Below are 19545 nucleotides of genomic sequence, written 5' to 3' on the forward strand. Positions count from 1 at the left end.
GTCCCTCCCCTTTGTCGGGGAGAAAGGTGAGCGGGACACACCCACACATTGACAACCCTGTCAAATGTGAAGTTCAAGTCAATTTAATACATTTAGGAAACTGTTGTTGTGGCTGTTATTAGGACTCCCATGCAGTGTTATATGTGGCTATAAACATGCCTAACAACACAACAACTAGAAATAGCAATTGAGATGACCAATTATCACACCCAGTGGTATATGTGGATATAGTCATGCCTAATGTATCAGCCAAAAATATCAAATGAGATGTGTCCTTAACAATTATCACATCAAATGTCATTCAGCATAACGCCACAAGGTTGTCAAAAGGAATTTACAGTATCTTTGACTGCATGTATTTTAGTATAATGTGTCATAAGGCTGAAGGTGACATACATCCACTTTAATCTCCAGCACACCCAGTCACCCCTCCTTTACATGCTGCTGACATCTACTGTACTAAAGTAGCATGACAAGTTACAATTTACATTCTCTGTTTAATTTAATCAATGTGTAAACTATGAGTTATCTTATCCAAGACCCCACTCCCACTTACACAACCCTCCCCCCATCTCTCTATTCACCACTGGAGTGTAGTTAAATGTGGAAACACCCCAAACACTGTAGTTGGATGTCACATTTTAGACATGGCTCACATTCTAGCAGCTAGTCCTAGCTCTCCCTCACACTCCCTTCCTTCCTCTCTCCCCTATGTCTTCTCTCTCTCTGTTTCTTTCTCTCTCTCCCCACCCCCTTCCTGTTTTTCTCTCTTCCCCCCTTCCTTTCTCTCTCTCTCTCTCTCTCTCTCTCTCTCTCTCTCTCTCTCTCTCTCTCTCTCTCTCTCTCTCTCTCTCTCTCTCTCTCTCTCTCTCTCTCTCTCTCTCTCTCTCTCTCTCTCTCTCTCTCTCTCTCTCTCTCTCTCTCTCTCTCTAGTCACTGAGATGCTGGTTAACGTGTTAAGCATCTGCTCCAATGATGAGCTGACGACAGACGAGGAGATCGATGGTAAGTCTGTGTAGTATGCCATTGACTGGTACTATTTCCTCTCATGTTGCCACGACAGGTTAGATTAGCCCAATTCCCTTTCTCGCAGGTGCTCCCTCCCCTCTCTGTTTCACTCCAAAACTGTATTCAAATGTAATTTAAGCAAAAGCTAAAAAGCAAGATCTAATGAAATGACATTGCTGACTTCACTCTATATGAGTATTGGAATGATCGGAGAATGGGGAATAGAGCCCCAATGTTGAGTTGTCATAATACCCATAAAACCTAGTGGTCAAACAGGGAAATGGTTCCAATTGTTTTAAAAGTCACCTTGTCTGAGATATATTTACATGGTTATCAAAATGTCACGCCAGGGTAATAAGCCTACATGGAACACAGCCCTCATGTTGTGTTTCTAAAATCCCCTATAGGAAAAATGTATGGTGGAAAAACTAAAAATGACAATGTCCCTGTTCGACCGCTAGGTTGTATGGGTATTATGACTCATACTGTGGTAGTCTAGGGCAAGGGAGGAAGGACGGGTCATTATGAGCGTTGACTTTCTCTCTGTGATTGACTATACTTCCACTAGAGGGCAAAATCTACCAATGGAACATCATCAGCTCAACACATACATTTGGCATTTACTTTCTTTGGATCAAAGTTTTGGGAGATCCTAGAGTGTGCGGCTCAGTTTTTATGAGTGAGTTCATTTTGTTTTCACCTGTTGCTTTTATTCAACACTCCACATAGCCAGCACCTCGTCTTAATAGGTGTGCGTTTCTTTTTCTTCTAGATCTTCAGGATATCCAGTAAGCCTCCCTTAGTAGTAGGATGATCTCGATGTTACCTCTCCTTGATAGAGCAACATGCTCAATACCTGTGTATTTGTCAAAGACCCATACAAGATTACTCAAAGGGAGCGTGATAAAATCATTATTTCGGAGTCCCTTTGACATAGGTAATTCTGACCTCTCAAAGGTTACATTTATCTAACGCCTCCCTAGGAGTAGGGTGAGATTGGAAGCTTAGCTTCAACAAAATGTGCTGCTACTGGATAGTCAATGTTCTTATGCCTGATTGAGCTGCAGTGTTCAGCTATACGTTGTTTTAATTATCTTTTCGTTTGTCCTACGTAGGCTTTCCCACATGAACAGGTGATGAGAGAGATTTTTCCCTTGGTCTTGCATGAGATGATACCCCTAACAGTGATTTTTTTTTTACCTGTATGTGGGTGTCTGAAGAAGGATGTTTTTATAGTGCTAATGAACTGGGCGTATCAGCCACATTTGTAGGTCCCATTTGGAATGGGTGTCAAGAGTGTCTGAGTGGGCTCAGGGGGCAGGTCAGATCTCACCAAACTATCTCCAATATTGCGACCACGCTTATAGACCACCAGTGAGGGTTCCTTGAAGAGGTGTCTATGAATTTTTTGGTCTGATTGCAGAATATGCCTGTGCTTCTTCAGGATTGCTTTGATTTTCTCCGAACACTTGGTATACTTGGTGCAAAAGACGGTTGCGTTGTTTTTTTCTTTGTTTGAGTTTTTTGCAATTCCTCTCTTGGTTTTAGAGATATTTTCATCATTCCAGCATCAAGAGCTTTATACTTGTAGCCTCTCATTTAGAACTTATGTCTCTTTTTTTTTCTTTTTTTGCATTGCCTTCAAGATTCGTTTAACCCTGGCTTTGTGGTAGACCATTCTTGAGGGGAAGGGGATGCGTACTATCCGCACATAGCAGGGTTATGAACAATTCTCTCTTTTATGAACAAGTCTTATAAATGTATATATTCTTTATACAGCTTATCAGTGTACTGGTTGAGAGAATGCCAATAGTGTGCAAAGCTGACATCAGGGCAAAGGGTGGTTACTTTGAAGAATCTAAAATATATTTTGATTTGTTTAACACTTTTTTTGGTTACTACATGATTCCATGTGTTTTTTTTATTTCATAGTTTTGATGTCTTCACTATTATTCTACAATGTAGACAATAGTTAGATTTTTTTTATTGAAAAGAAATGGAATGAGTAAGTGTGTCAACTTTTGACTGGTACTGTATATTAGGCCTACTGCCCAAACAATTCCTACAGAACAGTTTTTATTAGGTTAATGTGACATTGTTTAAGTCGTGTTGGAAAAAAATCTGAGCGGTAGATCTCGGCTTTCTTTTTGACTGCGAAAGTGATTTTGGCTCAGAAAAGATTGGTGACCAGTGTTGTAAAACATAATAGCATTGTCTGGGTAGAGATGGTTTGGAAAACCCATTCCTAGATTAGCCCTAAATACTCCATCCCGTCTCTTATTTTTATTTTATTTTTTTACAAGGCAAGTCAGTTAAGAACAAATTCTTATTTTCAATGACGGCCTAGGAACAGTGGGTTAACTGCCTGTTCAGGGGCAGAACGACAGATTTGTACCTTGTCAGCCTGGGGATTTGAACTTGCAACCTTTCGGTTACTAGTCCAACTCTCTAACCACTAGGCTACCCTGCTGCCCCTGTCACTCCATATTCTAGACCAAGTCACACACGTTACCAAAACTCTATAGGGAGGGGGAAGGAATGCTTAGGTCATATCCTGTTCCTGTATGGCAGGAAGTGGCGTGTTATAGAAAATGGCTTCTAACCCTTGACTCGAACACTGGTTTGCCTGACTGCCAAAACTTCCCGCTCCGGCCAAACGCTGCACCACATCAACCTAAGTATCTCCCCGAAGATTTCAAGAACACAGGCACATTCTAACCATTCTGATTGGTCCGAGAAACCGATGGGTTGGGCGAGAGCCAGAACACATGTGGGTAAAGCGGCGTTTTGAAAATGTGTCATTGGCTTTGATACTCTGATTTGTTAGAGATAATCCAATCGCTGATGACTTTGATTTGAACAACACCCCTCATTTTGACATCACTACAAATGACTTGAATGATGGCAGTCTCAGACTGAAGTATGTAGTGAACATAAAGCAGTGAACATAGGTCATATCCTGTTTCTGTATGGCAGGAAGTGGTGTGTTATAGGAGAATGATTCGAACCCTTGACCCTAATATTGATAGCTGACAGACACTTCTTAGTCACAGCCTTGGTGACTAACATCTCATCATTTCCTAATTTTCTTTCCTTCACTGTCTTTCTTCAGTAGCTTAATATTCATTGTGTTGATGTTCATATTCTTTGCGTTATTTATTTATTTGTTTCTCTTCTCTCATCTAGGTCTCTCTCTCATGTCTCTCTCCCTCGCCGATGCTGTGTTATTTCATTATTTCCGTGGTTACCTCATCTAATTTGTCTCTCTTCTTTTCTGTTTTTCAGAGTTTTGTTTTAAGCCATTGCTTTTCTTTATGCTTGATGGGTGTGTGTTTGCCTTTTCTCTTTTTCCTCTCCACCTCCTCTTCCTCCTCCTTGGCTTCCTTTGTCATTCTTCTGCCATTCACTGATCTCTCGTCTTTTCTGTTCTTTTCTGGGGGTGTTCTTGAGAAGGACAACTAATATATGTCCCCAAGAAAGGTACAACCCTCAGCTCTACCGCCAATATACCTTTGTGCTGGTGCTTGCTCTTGCACATGCATTTTGGGAGCCAATTAACTAACCCAAGACGTAAATGTGTTGTAACATTTATGCTCAGTTTGGTTATTGATATTTATCAGTAAAAATAGAATATATAATCAATCTATAAAAATATAGAATGTAGACATGCACCAAAATTCAATCAATTGCAGGTAAAGGTCAACTGCACTGTAGGTTCACTCAGAATGTTGACACCATACAGTATTGGGTCACTTTTTGGATAATCCAAATGTTCCATCTATTGATGGTCTACCGATGGTTATAATATTAACAAACTATCTGTTGATAAGCAACTGCTTGCGAGGGTTACGGTTATGGTTAGAATATGGGTTAGGGTTAAGTTTAGTGTTAGGATAAGGGTTAAGGTTAGGGTTAGTAGATAGTTAGTGTAAATGCTATTGATAGTCTGTAGAGCATCTACAGATGGACTATCCAAATAAAGTGTTACACAGTATTTTAACAGACTGGTATAGTTTTGAGTGGTGAACAGCTTGCACGGTGTGTTGGCTTCAATACTGGTAACTTAAACATAGCTTAAACATTTTCAGCGAACCTGCAGTACGGTTAGCTGTACTTGAGTGAATTAGCGTTAGCCTATAGCTTCAATAGAAACAGTGCAGGGTAGTCAGTCCTCGATATGCTTCGCCTCTTTCCTGTGTAGAATGCCCAAAAGTCCAGCGAGCTGTAGCTCAATGTGAGAAGATGGGATACTCAGTACTGTCCCTAGTGGTCCGACCAAGGGAACACACTCCACTAGAATCTCTCACTTATCTGCATACTCATTCTTCTCTCTCCATATATTTCCAAGCACTTTTATTAATTTCCGTCTCTCACACTCCACCTCACTACCACTTTCCAAGCTGGGTCACAAAAGGGTCCTAGTGTCAAACACAAGTCATCCTGTCACAACATACAAGCTCCTAGACCAGGCTATAATATTCTAGACCAGGCTATAATATTCTAGACCAGGCTATATTCTTCACCAGGCTATATTCTTCACCAGGCTATATTCTTCACCAGGCTATATTCTTCACCAGGCTATATTCTTCACCAGGCTATATTCTTCACCAGGCTATATTCTTCACCAGGCGATATTCTAGACCAGGCGATATTCTTCACCAGGCGATATTCTTCACCAGGCTATATTCTTCACCAGGCTATATTCTTCACCAGGCTATATTCTTGACCAAGCTATATTCTTCTTCTCCAAGCAGAAATAGAAACATGGGTGATGTTCATTAGGGCACACCGTAGAAACACTTTTTGCAACAGAAAATTAAAACAAGCGTTTCTTTCAAATAGTACCTCCCCATTTATCTCTGTTGAAATGTTTTCTCCCAGTCCGTGCCAACTGAACACGACCATGTAAGATAACAGTTTTAGATTGTTTACACCTTGTACGTTCAGAACCATTATATAACACGGGCCTCACAAAGCAATGGCAGATTAAACAGTAGTCCTAGCAAAGGGAATTGATAGCAGGTCATCTGCAGTGCTTTTCAATGTCGGATTAGGCCAGGCAGAGTGTTTGAGGGAGTACTTTATCGATTGGTGCCTACAGGGTCCCTCTAGACAGGCTATTGGTGCTGATGCATCGAACACCAAGCTTCATCTCTTTCTCAGAATGCCTTTCATACTAAGACATAACCAGGGAATCGCAGTGGTGGAGTGAGATTCAAAGTCCTGGTTCGGGTTGGTTTTACTTTGAACTTCAATAACTACAGTGTATTTTGATGTGATATCATACTCATGTGCAAAAAACATTTGCTAAATGATTCAAGTGTCAAATAAATGTAAACTAAACATTTAGGAAACGATTACTTTGTATCAGTGGTTGTCACTCAAACATGTACTCTACTTAGACACACAAAACACAACTTAGTGTTAAGTTTTACTAGCTCATGTCTGGTAATGAACACACCTTAAAGAAAATGCCTCACCCAGATAAGCAGACATGTTGTGATGGTTTGAAACAGCCTGACTGTCTGACCCTGAGAACTGCGTGCGTGCGTGTGTTATAGGTGCCACAGCCTCTGCACGCAAGGAGGTCATCAGAAACAAGATCCGTGCCATTGGCAAGATGGCGAGGGTATTCTCTGTCCTAAGGTATTTATTAGGAATCATCTCTGTAAGTCTAGGTGTGTATTTCCATTACACCAATGTTTATGTATTTTATAATATGTGCCCAGTTACATGATCCTAGGCAGAAGTCAGCACATTGTACATTACAGGAATGCCGTTTTACATAAAATAATGTCTACATAAACAGGTCTTAATAACAACCCACTGGGCACAGACGTCAATTCAACGTCTATTCCACGTTGGTTCACCAACATTTCATTGAAATGACGTGGATACAACGTTGATTCAACCAGTGTGTGCCCAGTGGGAAACTCACAGCTGAGAATAAGGCTGCAATGAAAAGCTTTTAACAAAGTCTTATTTATACATTATAACTTACTCAGTGGTATTCAAAGTCGGTGTCGTGACCCCTGGGGGGGGTCACCAGTGAACTGCAGTGGGGTATGCCATTTATTTGTCTTGTATACATTTTTATAAGAACAAAGACTTAAGAATACAGATTATTGTATGGGACAGTAGCTCTGCTACTAGAAATTCTGGGTTTGAGTCCAGGCTCTGTCACAGCCAACCGCGACGGCGCACAATTGGCCCAGCGTCGTCCGGGTTAGGGGAGGGTTCGGCTGGCAAGGATGTGAAGGATGACACGGTCGCCAGGTGTACAGTGTTTCCTCCGGCCGGGTTATGTGGGCATTGTGTCAAGAAGCAGTGCGGCTGGGTGGGTTGTGTTTTGGAGGACGCACGGCTCTCGACCTTCGCATCTCCCGAGTCCGTACGGGAGTTGCAGCGATGGGACAAGACTATAACTACCAATTGGGGAGCAATAGGAACAGTAACTTTCATAAACATTGAGAAATCAGATAAATTTGTTGAATCATGTGTGCTAGTATAGGGCTAGGAACACAGGACATTGGTGGCACCTTAATTGGGGAGAACGGGCTCATGGTAATGGTTGGGACGGAATAGGTGGAATGGTATCAAATACCATTGTTCCATGTGTTTGATGCCATTCCATTAAATCCGTTCCAGCCATTATTATGAGCCGTCCTCCCCTCAGCAGCCTCCACTGGCTAGAACAACAATGTGTGATGTTGGGAGTACGTGAGACTTAAGAAACACTTTTTTGAGAAGTTGAGAAACACTATTTCACATGAACGCATCAGTTCTGCATGCTATATTTCCATCTGAACATTGCTTAATAATGTGTTTTTCACGTGCAGGAAAGAGCTTGCTATAAGGCCTACATGTTCTAGGGGCTATATTTCTATCTGAACTTTGTGTCATTTGTTTGCTTGTTGTCCCTGCAGGGAGGAGAGTGAAAGTGTGTTAACACTGAAGGGGCTGACCCCCACCGGTATGCTGCCCAGTGGAGTGCTGTCCGGGGGCAAGGAGAAGCTCCAGAATGGTAAACCCCACAACACACGCCCTGAACCTCCATGTCCAGCCCACATCACCCCTCACACTGTTAGATATAAGATTTTTATTAGCAGTACATCTACTTTAAAGACCTGAAACTTATTGAGCCTTTTGGGTGGGGTGGCGGGGGGGGTGTCTAGAATTAAACCTGCTATATTTTATATGACTTTTATGTCACAGAACACAGTTGCAGCAGTGGTAAATACTATGTAACTATCTGTGGGTCAGCGTTTCCTCAAACTCAGTCCTGGGGACCCCAAGCAGTGCACATCTTATTTACCCTAGCACTAAACAGCTGATTAAATAATCAACTCATCATAAAGCTTTATTTAAATCAGCTGTGTAGTGCTAGGGCAAAAACCAAAATGTGCAACCCTTGGAGTTGCTTTAGATAATACAGATATTAAATGTTAGAAATTGACCCTCTGTGTCCCCATTGTCTCTTCTAATGCTGTCTTGCTTTCCTTACCCCCCCCCCCTCCTCTCTCCACCTTTCTCTCTGCAATCTACTGGTTATATCTCAAATATTGTCTGTGTTTTCTTCTTTCTCGTCTCTCCCTAGAAACCACAGGTATAATCTGTTGTGCAAGTATTCTGTCAGCAGTGTTTTGTGAGAATATTGTAGAATTCACCCTCCCATGTTGAATTCCAAACACTCCCAAAACCAGTCTGACGATCGATCGATCTCCTTTACGTGACAGACTAGTATTAAAATATGCTTTTCCACAGGGAAGACATTTCTTCCAAAGATCAAATTGAATAATCTACCCACTGAATCAGGCTACAACATAGCCAATTTAGAATTTCTATTTATGTTCTATAGAACAAAAACATGGACCTTGATTTTACAAATTGTAAGTCATTTCTAAGAAGTCAGGGAGGCTAAGGATCGACCACGATTCAGATGAATTGGAATTGACATAAACAACTGTGGATGTAAGGGGATCAATATTGCCCACCTTGTCATCCACAAACAAGGCTAAAATCCAAACAACTTCACTCTCCTTCTCTTCAGGCTCTCTTGGTCAGTTTGTCTCCTCTGTCAGTTTTTCTGTCAGTTGTTTTAGTATGTACAGTGGTTCCTCCTTTAAATGTTGTGTCATACTGCAGCACACCTTGCGGGCTGCTGCAGCATTCTATGGCACGTTATTTAATTGTCAGCCATTTTTTACATTAATGCTAGTTTGATCACCAGAGGGCAACTTTGATAAGCATTTGATAATCTCCCATATTGACATTACTAGAGAATTTAAAACCTTTTTTGTAATAACATAGTACATGGGATTGATTGTAAGAAATTTGACTTAATTCATTGGATTAATATCATGGTGTTTCTATTCCGAGAAAAACTCAAAACTAAACCCTCAGGGTTTCCGTTAGGATAGAATGGGAAATATTGAGCTGTACAATGTGACGGTCGGGAGTAGGCTACAGCATAAGAGGATTGGAGAAATCTAAATTAATATGTAAGGGGCATAACATTTCCACACCCTAATTGTAGTGTAACCAATACTCATTTTGCCTATGGTAGGCCTACAGTATATCTAAAAAATATTTTTTTCAATGACGTGACTCTCCGCCAATAATTACATTTAGAGGATTGGAAGATTCTAAATTAAATATCTAAGGGGCATTTTCCATTAGGATCTGTGAGAATATCTAAGGGGCTTTTATATAATTCTAAATTCCTTAATAATAATAATAATAATAATTATTGCTTTGTTTAAAAAGTAATGATATTTTGGAGATCTTGTTTTATTTAACATAGAGTGAGCGAGAAAAAGGCAATTATTGAACATTGGGTGAGCCATTCTCACTAATTTGTAAATAAAGCCAGTTTGTTATTTAGGTTTCTCCAGAAATAAATAATTCTAACTTGATTATTTAGCAGACATCACATGCTTATATTCAGTCAATACATGTATCTTAAGAATATCATGGAATATAATTGAGCATTCCCAACATGTACAAAGATATTTTGGAGATTATTTTGTTTTTTAAAAACAACAGTGAGTGAAAGGCCAAAATAACATTTATAAAGGCCAGAATATAGCCCTGCTAATAGCCATAATGACGCTGTACATTGTGACCATGTGTGTTTAAAAGAGTATTTGCCTTCATTCGACAATTTTGTTCCAATATTTCTGTAATTCCTTGATATTTATTCCGATAGTAATTCGTTATGGACTAATAACTAAATCAACATCTGCATTTTGAAAGAGTATTTTTATCATTATTTTATTAACGAAAGCATAAAGATGCTGATGAAGAAATACAGTACTGCACAGTATATGCTTTAATAAAGCATTTAAAGCATTTTGAAGATATAAGCCACCTGCATTTGTTTATTAGGCTACTGTGCAGTCTGACAAGTAAACATAGCCAGCAATACATAATGTAGTAAACGTGGGAAAGTGCTTAATTCCTTACATAAGGGAGAGCAGGCAATGTCCAGACTTTCTTTGACTTCAAGTACCTTCAATAATGGCTGTACTAGAGAGCGGGGTTCAATTTCCCGACAGGGAGGAAGGAGTAGGCTGTACTTGTAAATAAGAATTTGTTCTTAACTGATTCCATATGTGTTATTTCATAGCTGTGATGTCTTCACTATTATTCTACAATGTAGAAAATAAAGATAAAATAAAGAGTAGGTGTGTCTAAACTTTTGATTGGTACTTGCTTAATTCATTTGATTAATATTATGGTGTTTCTATTCCAAGGAAAACGAAAAACCCTCTGGGTTTCCGTTAGGATGGGACGGAAAATATGGCGCTGATTTTCCATTAGGATGGAACGGAAAATATGGCGCTGGACAACTTGTCAGTCGGCAGTACAGTACTGGGCTATTTAGCTACAGAATCCACGTGTCGTGCAGGCAGGGCACGTGGGAGACTGGGGTTCAATTCCCCGACGGGGAGGAAGGAGTAGACTGTCCTTGTAAATAAGAATTTGTTCTTAACTGACTTGCCTAGTTAAATAAAGTTTACATTAAGAGCATAACAATTTCTGCACCCTCATTTTTTTATTCAAGTCTAACCAATACCCAAACAGAGATTAAGTGAAAATAAAAATCTCATTGATTTATCAAGACCAGTCCCCATGCTTCTCTCAGAGCTGTGTGAAATGGTGCTAAATTAGTTGTAGGCTTTTGCTTCTAACTTCAATATGCTCTTTAAATAAATAAGACTACGGGAGGCCTACAGTATGTTGAAAAATATAACGTGACTCTCCGAGGATTGGAGGAGATTTCTATAATTCAGTGATATTTATTCCCATAGTAATTCATTATGGATCCATAACTAAATAAACATTGTCATTTTGAAAGAGTATTTTTTCATTATTTTATTAATGAAAGCATAAAGATGCCATTATTGTAACGGCGTTCTTCGTTTGTTGCAAGAGAGTCGGACCGAAATGCAGCGTGTTGGTTACTCATGTTGTTTAATGAAACAAATGACGAATACATGAAAATACTGAGACAAAACAACAAAACGGAACGTGAAACCTAAGTACAGCCTATCTGGTGAAACTACACAGAGACAGGAACAATCACCCACCAAATACAAAGTGAAACCCAGGCTACCTAAATACGGTTCCCAATCAGAGACAACGAGAATCACCTGACTCTGATTGAGAACCGCCTCAGGCAGCCAAACCTATGCAACACCCCTACTCAGCCGCAATCCCAATAACTAAAAAAAAACACTACGAAATACAACAACATAAACCCATGTCACACCCTGGCCTGACCAACTAATTAACGAAAACACAAAATACTAAGACCAAGGCGTGACAATTATTAGTTAGAACGTGCAGACTGGTACTAAGAACAGGACAGCGGGAATGTTTCCCTAGTCAGCACCATTATCAGTGCAATGCCCCTTAAATATTTTGGAGATTATTTTGTTTTCAAATAACGTAAAATGAGTGAGAAAAAGGCCATTCTTGAACATGGGGCGAGACATTGTTACTAATTTGTAAATAAAGCCAGTTTGTTATTTAGATGATTTATTTCTGTTTTTAGAAGGAGAAAAACCAAAAACCTACCTCTCATGGGTCTCCCAGTCAAGCCCGGCACATGCATTGAACCTGTAACAGCACAGCTTGCACTGCTACAGTATGCAGTGTCTTAGACCGTTTCACCACTCAGGCGCTGTACAACGTGACCGGTCAGGAGTGGCCTACAGTACTACAGTAAGAGCAAAATAATCCTAACAAAATAATAAAAACCTTAGTGTAGCAATGGTTACTGAAGTCGTGCACAATTATCAGTTTCTATTTAGGTTTATGTCGCCCATTCATCGTTAGTTAGAGACACAGTAGGACCCAAAAACGTAATCAGTGCTCTAACTCCCCCTTGCGCTGGTCTGGAGCAATGAAGTGGTGACGCAGGGTACCGTACTAAACCACAAACGACCTCTAAGTCCCACTGCGTAAGCTAGCAACTTTTAAAAGAGGAATCACTGTAGGCCTACAGAGTATTGTTTTCTAACCTTTACTGCTCTCATCTGACACTCTATTTCTGGGTTCACTTTTCCTGAAGTTGACCACAGAAATTCTACATGTTTGCCCTCTAACCAGTAGTCTATATCTCTATCTTAAACACACGCATACACCGATGCATATACCGCTATTGTTGATTCGGACTGCATAGGAGCAACCATGTAGTTCCCAGTGAGGCAACGATTGGCCAAAGCCATCCAATGGAGAGGCAGCAGCGAGGAGGAGCCATTTTGGGAGGCAGAGTGAAGTTCGAGAGATTTTCTGTCGCGGCATTGGTAGAATCACAGCTCACCATAGGCTCCTATTGTTCAGACAGTCTGCAATGTGCTTCTACTGCAATGTTGTGCAATCCATCAACCACTTGATTTCATTTGGAACTCCTTATAACTTACCTGTGTGTGTACGTCTCTCCTGTGCATTATGTACTGTGTTTATAACTCAATAGCAACACACACCTGTTTAAGTGTAGAGCTGTAGCCGCTGAGTATTTGTTTATTTGCAGTGCAACTCGTACCCATTTATTTGTCTGTTTGTGCACCACCTGACTACAGAGTCATTTCTGTATTTCTGGTGATAAGTATTGCTATAAAACAGAAGGATTTGACGGTAAGTGGTAAGTGTATCAAAGTCCTGCACATTTTTAAATGCATCATTGGCGTCTGCTCTTGTGACGGTTCATATCAGAAGACGTGGCGGTGCTACAGTTCTAGATAGCTGTTTCCGAGAACATTTGAAGAGTTCTTCACCTTTTTCTTTTCTTTTACTTGGTCTCGGTTGTTCAGTTGCAGCCGCATTCTTGACTTTGGCAGAGTTGTCTCTGTTTTCACTCACATGTCCTTATGTACTGTACACCAACCCCTGTTAAACACACCTCATGTTACCCCCGTCCAAGTGTGTAGTTTGTTGAGTGAAGATATGTCAGACATCCACTGTTCCCCTTTGATAATCACTATTGTAACACACTCCAGTCCTACTTGTCACGGTGTCCCCCTTCCAGACGTCCATTGTCTATATTCGTCCAGCACCGCTTCTTGTCCCTTTGTCAAACACGGGTGACGTTTTTTACCAAAGCTCAAAATACCAGCACAACACACATTTGTCTACAATGGGTATTTGACTGGCTCCATTCCGTCTATCCCCTTTCTTGTTTCCTGCCCCCTTCCTCCTTTGTCCGTCTTAACACACCCGCCTAGTCCCTCCTCCTCCTCCCCTCTTTTTGCTTCCATCCATGTGTTGCCTCTGTCCCAAGAACACGGAAAGTTTTTTTTAACATTGTTGTCTTTGCATTGGCTCTCTCTTTTTGCTGCTCATTGACCGGTTGGGAAAACCAAATGAATTCCTCGCTGCTCACCTTCCTTCTCATTCGTTTTGCAACCCCCGTCTTCTTCTCTTCAGCTACTATTGAGGCTATTGAGGCAGATGAAGGTAAATAGGCCGGCAGCCCTCTCTGTTGCTTCTTATCGCAATAGACATGGGAATTTTCATCCTTTTTGCCGTAGCTTGTTACAGAGTGTGTTGGGTGTTTGGTCTAACAAATTGTGACACAATAATTTACCAAAACCAAACCAAAAATATTACAAATAAATATACGGGGGGAGTACAAAAAAGCGACATTTGTTTTAAAGGGGAACAAAGTGCATGACTTTTCTTTAAACCTGTTAGGATATACAGTAGCCCTCCTTCCCCTCCCTCCCACAAAGTTTTTAGTTTAGGGCTGGATTCAATCCGTAGCGTAGAAGATCTGTGTTGTAGCGTGATTGACATTTAAAGGCAATGCTATCATGTTCGCCGAGACTGCATTCACGGTAAATGCTGCATGTGTCTGCTCTATTGGAAATTACCTATGAATTTTAAACCGCGCTAAAACGCAGATCTTCCGTGCTACAGACTGAATTGAGTCTTGGTCCCCTCCACTAAATAGTGCCCAATCATAAGTTTCTATTTAAAAAAAACACCAACCAAGGATATTATGGCACACCTGCATCTTCACACCCCATGCCATTGCACCCACTCACCCACCGACTCAGTCTTGCCATTCGATTTTCCCCTTTGAAACAACATGCAGTTGTGCTGTTTTTTCACTAATATACAGTACGTTCGATAGAAACAAATCGGAACAAAATGTGCTTTTCCAACAAAAGCTTTGATAGCCAAATTGGACTTTAACTCCAGAAGCAAATTGTCAAACAAACCCACGCAACAAAGAACAACCTCAACTATGCAGTAAATAGCGGTTTGTTGGCTAGCTGCTATTTACATTGGAATTGTTCAGCGACTCCTCTTGAGCACCCCTAGAGGATTACGTGCATCAGTCCCAAGACTCTTTTTGCCTCTTTTTCCTTGTGGTTCCTCTGTGTCTTGTTCTCTTTGTTGAGCTGCTAATAACCTGTGACTGACCTGTGCTATGCAGCAACACAACTACAAGTCCCATCAGCCCCCTCGCTCTATACCCATAATTCCATAATATGGGTAATTCCTCCAAAATGGTGCCCCCTGATCCAAAAAAAGGATCTCCTGAAAATGTAGCTGCCCACAATCACTATACCCCCCTTGTCCCTTATTCGTAATTTGCTGCATGTTCTGAGCAGGCTTAACAAGTGATTAGCACCAAGTACCTCTGTAGTAGTGTCTATCAGAGAAGGCTGGTGGGAGGAGCTATAGGAGGACGGGCTCATTGTAACGGTTGGAATGGTATCAATGGAACGGAGTCAAACACGTCGTTACCATGTGTTTGATGTGTTTAGTACCACTCCATTGATTCCATTCCAGCCATTACAATGAGCCCGTCCTCCTATAGCTCCTTCCACCAGCCTCCTCTGGTGTCTATGTATGTGAGTGTAGTCTTTTTGTGGTATACTGTATGTTTCAGTCTAGTGGGCCCCACTCTATTTTCCTTCTTTTTTGAAAATCTTTTTCCATTTCCTTTTGTTTTGTTTGTATAGTACAGTGGTGGGGAGGTCTGGTCCTGGGGATCCTCAGGGGTTTTAATCGTTCCCTTATTCAATATGCACTCAGTTATCTTTAGGTTTATTTTAAGAGAGAGCATCAGCTGCAGCATTGTTGTTTTTACTGTTTTACACTATTTCCTTCCGCATTACACTACATTCACTTTCACATTGAATAAGTTACACATTTATTTTCCCCGTGTCATTGTCAAAATGCTTAATTCCATCTCATGGAATTACTTACACACTTTTCTGTTTGAGTCAATTATGTGATTTATCAGTAGTGTTTTTTACTTTTTGTAAATCCGTCCTTGATTGAAAGGCAATGGCACAATGAAAACCTATTGTCCTCCAGCACCAGACACTCACCTATAGTTCAGTCGGATTATGTATTGCTTTTGTCAATCGGGTTATATAATTGAGATATTATGGTAATTGGTGTTGGTATTGTGTTGTAATTGATTCTAATGAATTGTTCATATTGATTGTATTATAGTTCTCTGCTGTCTTCAAAAGGCAGAATGAACTACATAGGATATGTTATTCATCATTTACAAGGGCAGCGGGTCGCCTAGTGGTTAGAGCATTGGGCCAGTAACCGAAAGGTTGCTGGTTTGAATACCTGAGCCAACAGGGTGAACAATCCGCCGATGTGCCCTTGAGCAAGGCACTTAACCCTCATTTGCTCCATGTGTGCCGTAAATACTGTGGCCGACCCTGTAAAACAACACATTTAACTGCACCTATACATTGTATGTGAAAGGTTAATAAATTATATTTTACTAAGTTAAATTTCTCAGCAGAAAGAAGTTAGAATTGTATTAGATTTACACTGAGTGTACAAAACATTAAGAACACCTGCTCTATATAGACATATACTGACCAGGTGAGAGCTATGATCCCTTACGGATGTCACTTGTTGAATCCACTTCAAATCAGTGTAGATGAAGGCGAGGAGACAGGTTAAAGAAGGATGTTTAAGCCTTAAGCCTGTGTAATTCAGAGGGTGAATGAGCAAGTCAAAATATTTAAGTGCCTTTGAACAGAGTATGGTAGTATGTGCCATGTATAAAGAACTGCAACACTGCTGGGTTTTTCACACTCAACAGTTTCTCATGTGTATCAAGAATGGTCCACCACACAAAGGACATCCAGCCAACTTGACACAACTCTGGGAAGCATTGGAGTCAACATGGGCCAGCATCCCTGTGGAACGCTTTCGACACCTTGTAGAGTCCATGCCCTGATGAATTTAGGCTGTTCTAAGAGCAAAAGGGAGGGGGAGGTGCAACTCAATATTAGGAAGGTGTTCCTAATGTTTGGTATATTCAGTGTACACACACTCAGCTTGCATTCATACTGTAGTTCTTTCTATGAAAACACTAAGTAGATAAAATAGTATCGATTTTTATTTTATTTTTTCCCACAAATAACTATTTATAATGTTAAAATGGTGTGGTTTCTGTCGGTTGACCTACTAGACCTCTGCTCAGCTACGAACCATCAAGTGACTTTTCCATTCATTGCAATGGTTTATATAACCAACCAATTCAGAAACAGATTTTCATTCGTTATTCTGTCATCACATAACTTGATTCACAAGTTAAATTCTTGACGCTGAACAAAACTTTGTGTCTGTGTTTCAGCATGTGAACCAGAAATAACTAACCTCATATTTTACATGTTCTCTACCTCTAACTCACCCCTCCATCAATTTTCCCCTCATCCCCCACTCCCTCTCTCCATCCTCCAGCCATCAAGGGCTTCTCGCCACAGCACAAAATCACCAGCTTTGAGGAGGCCAAGGGCCTGGACCGCATCAACGAGCGGATGCCCCCGAGGCGGGACGGCCTCCCCTCCGACGCCAGCCTCAACTCCCTTAACAAGGCTCTGTCCTCGGAGACCAATGGCACGGACGCCAAGGACAGCAGCAGCAGCATCCAGTGAAGGGGCACACTCCACCGCAGTGGGTGGTGGTGGCAGCCTGTGGCGACCAGGGTGGGGTGTTATACCACCATCCTCCTCGTCGCAGTCTGCCACAGGGCGGAATAGAGGAGAGAGCAGGGTGGAGGAGAAAAGGGTGGGACGAGATCAGGAATGCGCTTACAGGAAGTGGCGCTTACAGTACAACAACCGCAGGAGAGACTCTTTGGGTCTTTGGGTATGCCTTTAAAAAAAATAACTTGTAAAAACGACAAAGTTTTTCGCATTGTTCACTCTTTTGGGCCCTTGGCCTCCTCGAAGCTGGTGATGACGTGCTTGATTCTGTACTTCAGTACGAGAGAGACAGACTGAGAGACCAAGAGAAAGGGATCCTAAAGGAGATGTTTTATGAAAGCCCCTCACTCATTTTACTGCAGGGCTCTCTAACCCTGTTCCTGGAGAATTACCCTCCTCTAGGTTTTCGCTACAACCCCAGTTGTATCTCACCTGATTCAGCTCATCAACCAGCTAATTATTAGAATCAAGTGCGCTAGATTAGGGTTTGAGTAAAAACCAACAGGACTGTAGCTCTCCAGGAACAGGGTTGGAGAGCCCTGTTCTACTGGATATGAAAATGTTGTGTAACTTCTTACTAACTATTGTACGTTTACAAAATACAGCACTAAAAAGGACAGAACATTAAAAAAATGTTTTTAACATAAGGGTGTACAAACTAAGTAAAGAATATTTATTGATAACTTTTTTTGCTACTCTTATAAAATAGCTCTCAGATAAATTAGGCAGTCTTAAAAAGAATGTTGCAACCTTGTTGACATGCCAAACATTTTTAAGTTTTATGGTTTTGTACAGATTATGCTTACCCCAGGTTCATTTGGTGTGTGCTTTTGACCCGGATTTCTGTATAATGGCTAATTATTACCTTGGTGATGAATATCTATTTTTGGGGAAATTTCACAACTGGAATTTACATTTATCTATAATTTGCAAATATAAAAAAAATGTTTTTGGGGATAGAGATTTTATTGTGTCTTGCTGGAATTCTGTGAATGTTAATTTCTCTTTTTAAAGTATTGCGAACAAAGTAAGCGTAAAGAACCGATATTGTGTAAAAAAAGACAAACTAAAACTGTCTGCCTATGCATGTTTTATAAACTCAAACAAAGGAAATTGATAAATTAATTGAATACCTTGGCTGCCGGGGCTTGTTTTGAAATGTAGTGCGCTTAGTGAACATATACTGGCATTCATTAAATTACATCATGATAATGCTTTTTCCCTCAACTTCTTTTAAAATTGATGCATTTGATTATCTGACATGGAGGAGAGATCATATTTTTAACATGCACTTGTAAGTGCACACAGTCAAATTTAGTATGTTTGACCATTCTTGTGAGGTTTGTGGTTACATGTGGAACTCAAAATGCATGATAGCTGTTAATGTCATATAACGGTTAAGACAGTCGTTCTGTTTTGTACACATTCCACAGAAAGTGTCATTTCATTATTAGGATTATTGTTATTATTTGGAACTCTGCTTTGTATATCAATAAAACAAAAAACTCCATGACCTTTAAAAAAAAAAACTTATATGCCCAAGTATTTCACTACATGACATGAAGCTTTGCTTTTGTAATTTAACTTTGAAACAGTTGGCAGATGAAGCATGCACACGCAACTATGAAAAAGTATTTTATATTACTGTTCAATAAAAAATGTGCATGAATTTCAACTTAACTAAACAGTTTTTTTGTGTGTGATATAGCCAGAATTTCCTCTTTTCAGATTTCAAGTCTGTGAACTGAAAATCAATGTAAACATATTAAATAAAAATGTATTGCATTCTAAATATTTACTCTTCTGGACATTTTTGCATGATGACTGTGAGTGATGACACAGCATTTGCCAAAACATTCATAATGAGCTCTTCATAAATTATTATTTATATCATAATATTTATTTCATAAATTGGATTCCACCGCTGTTTCCCAACAAGTATGTATCTCTCTTCAAAAGGTGAGGACACAACAGTTCACAAGACTGAATCCAAACATTACATTGTTGATCTTATGTGCATTTTACATTTACTATACTTTGCCGAATTTGTTGATAA

At 40.3% G+C, this 19545-nt stretch overlaps 1 protein-coding gene across 2 annotated transcripts in view; it reads left to right on the top strand.

Annotated features, from left to right (window-relative positions):
• LOC135516346 (protein phosphatase 3 catalytic subunit alpha) overlaps positions 1-19281 on the top strand; it is a 158641-nt gene extending 139360 nt beyond the window's left edge. Inside the window, exons 9-14 of one of the 2 annotated variants that reach the window (XM_064940591.1) lie at positions 1-26; positions 934-1005; positions 6570-6654; positions 7935-8032; positions 13942-13971; positions 17245-19281. The exon at positions 1-26 is cut by the window's left edge and continues 100 nt beyond it. In XM_064940591.1, the coding sequence (XP_064796663.1) occupies positions 1-26; positions 934-1005; positions 6570-6654; positions 7935-8032; positions 13942-13971; positions 17245-17438 (505 nt within the window). In that variant the 3' untranslated portion in view covers positions 17439-19281. The remainder of the gene's footprint in view (positions 27-933; positions 1006-6569; positions 6655-7934; positions 8033-13941; positions 13972-17244) is intronic. The other variant, XM_064940592.1, reaches the window with a different exon arrangement.
• Positions 19282-19545: the final 264 nt, after the last annotated feature.

This window comes from Oncorhynchus masou, chromosome 27 (assembly GCF_036934945.1).
Source record: "Oncorhynchus masou masou isolate Uvic2021 chromosome 27, UVic_Omas_1.1, whole genome shotgun sequence".
Lineage (NCBI taxonomy): Eukaryota > Metazoa > Chordata > Actinopteri > Salmoniformes > Salmonidae > Oncorhynchus > Oncorhynchus masou.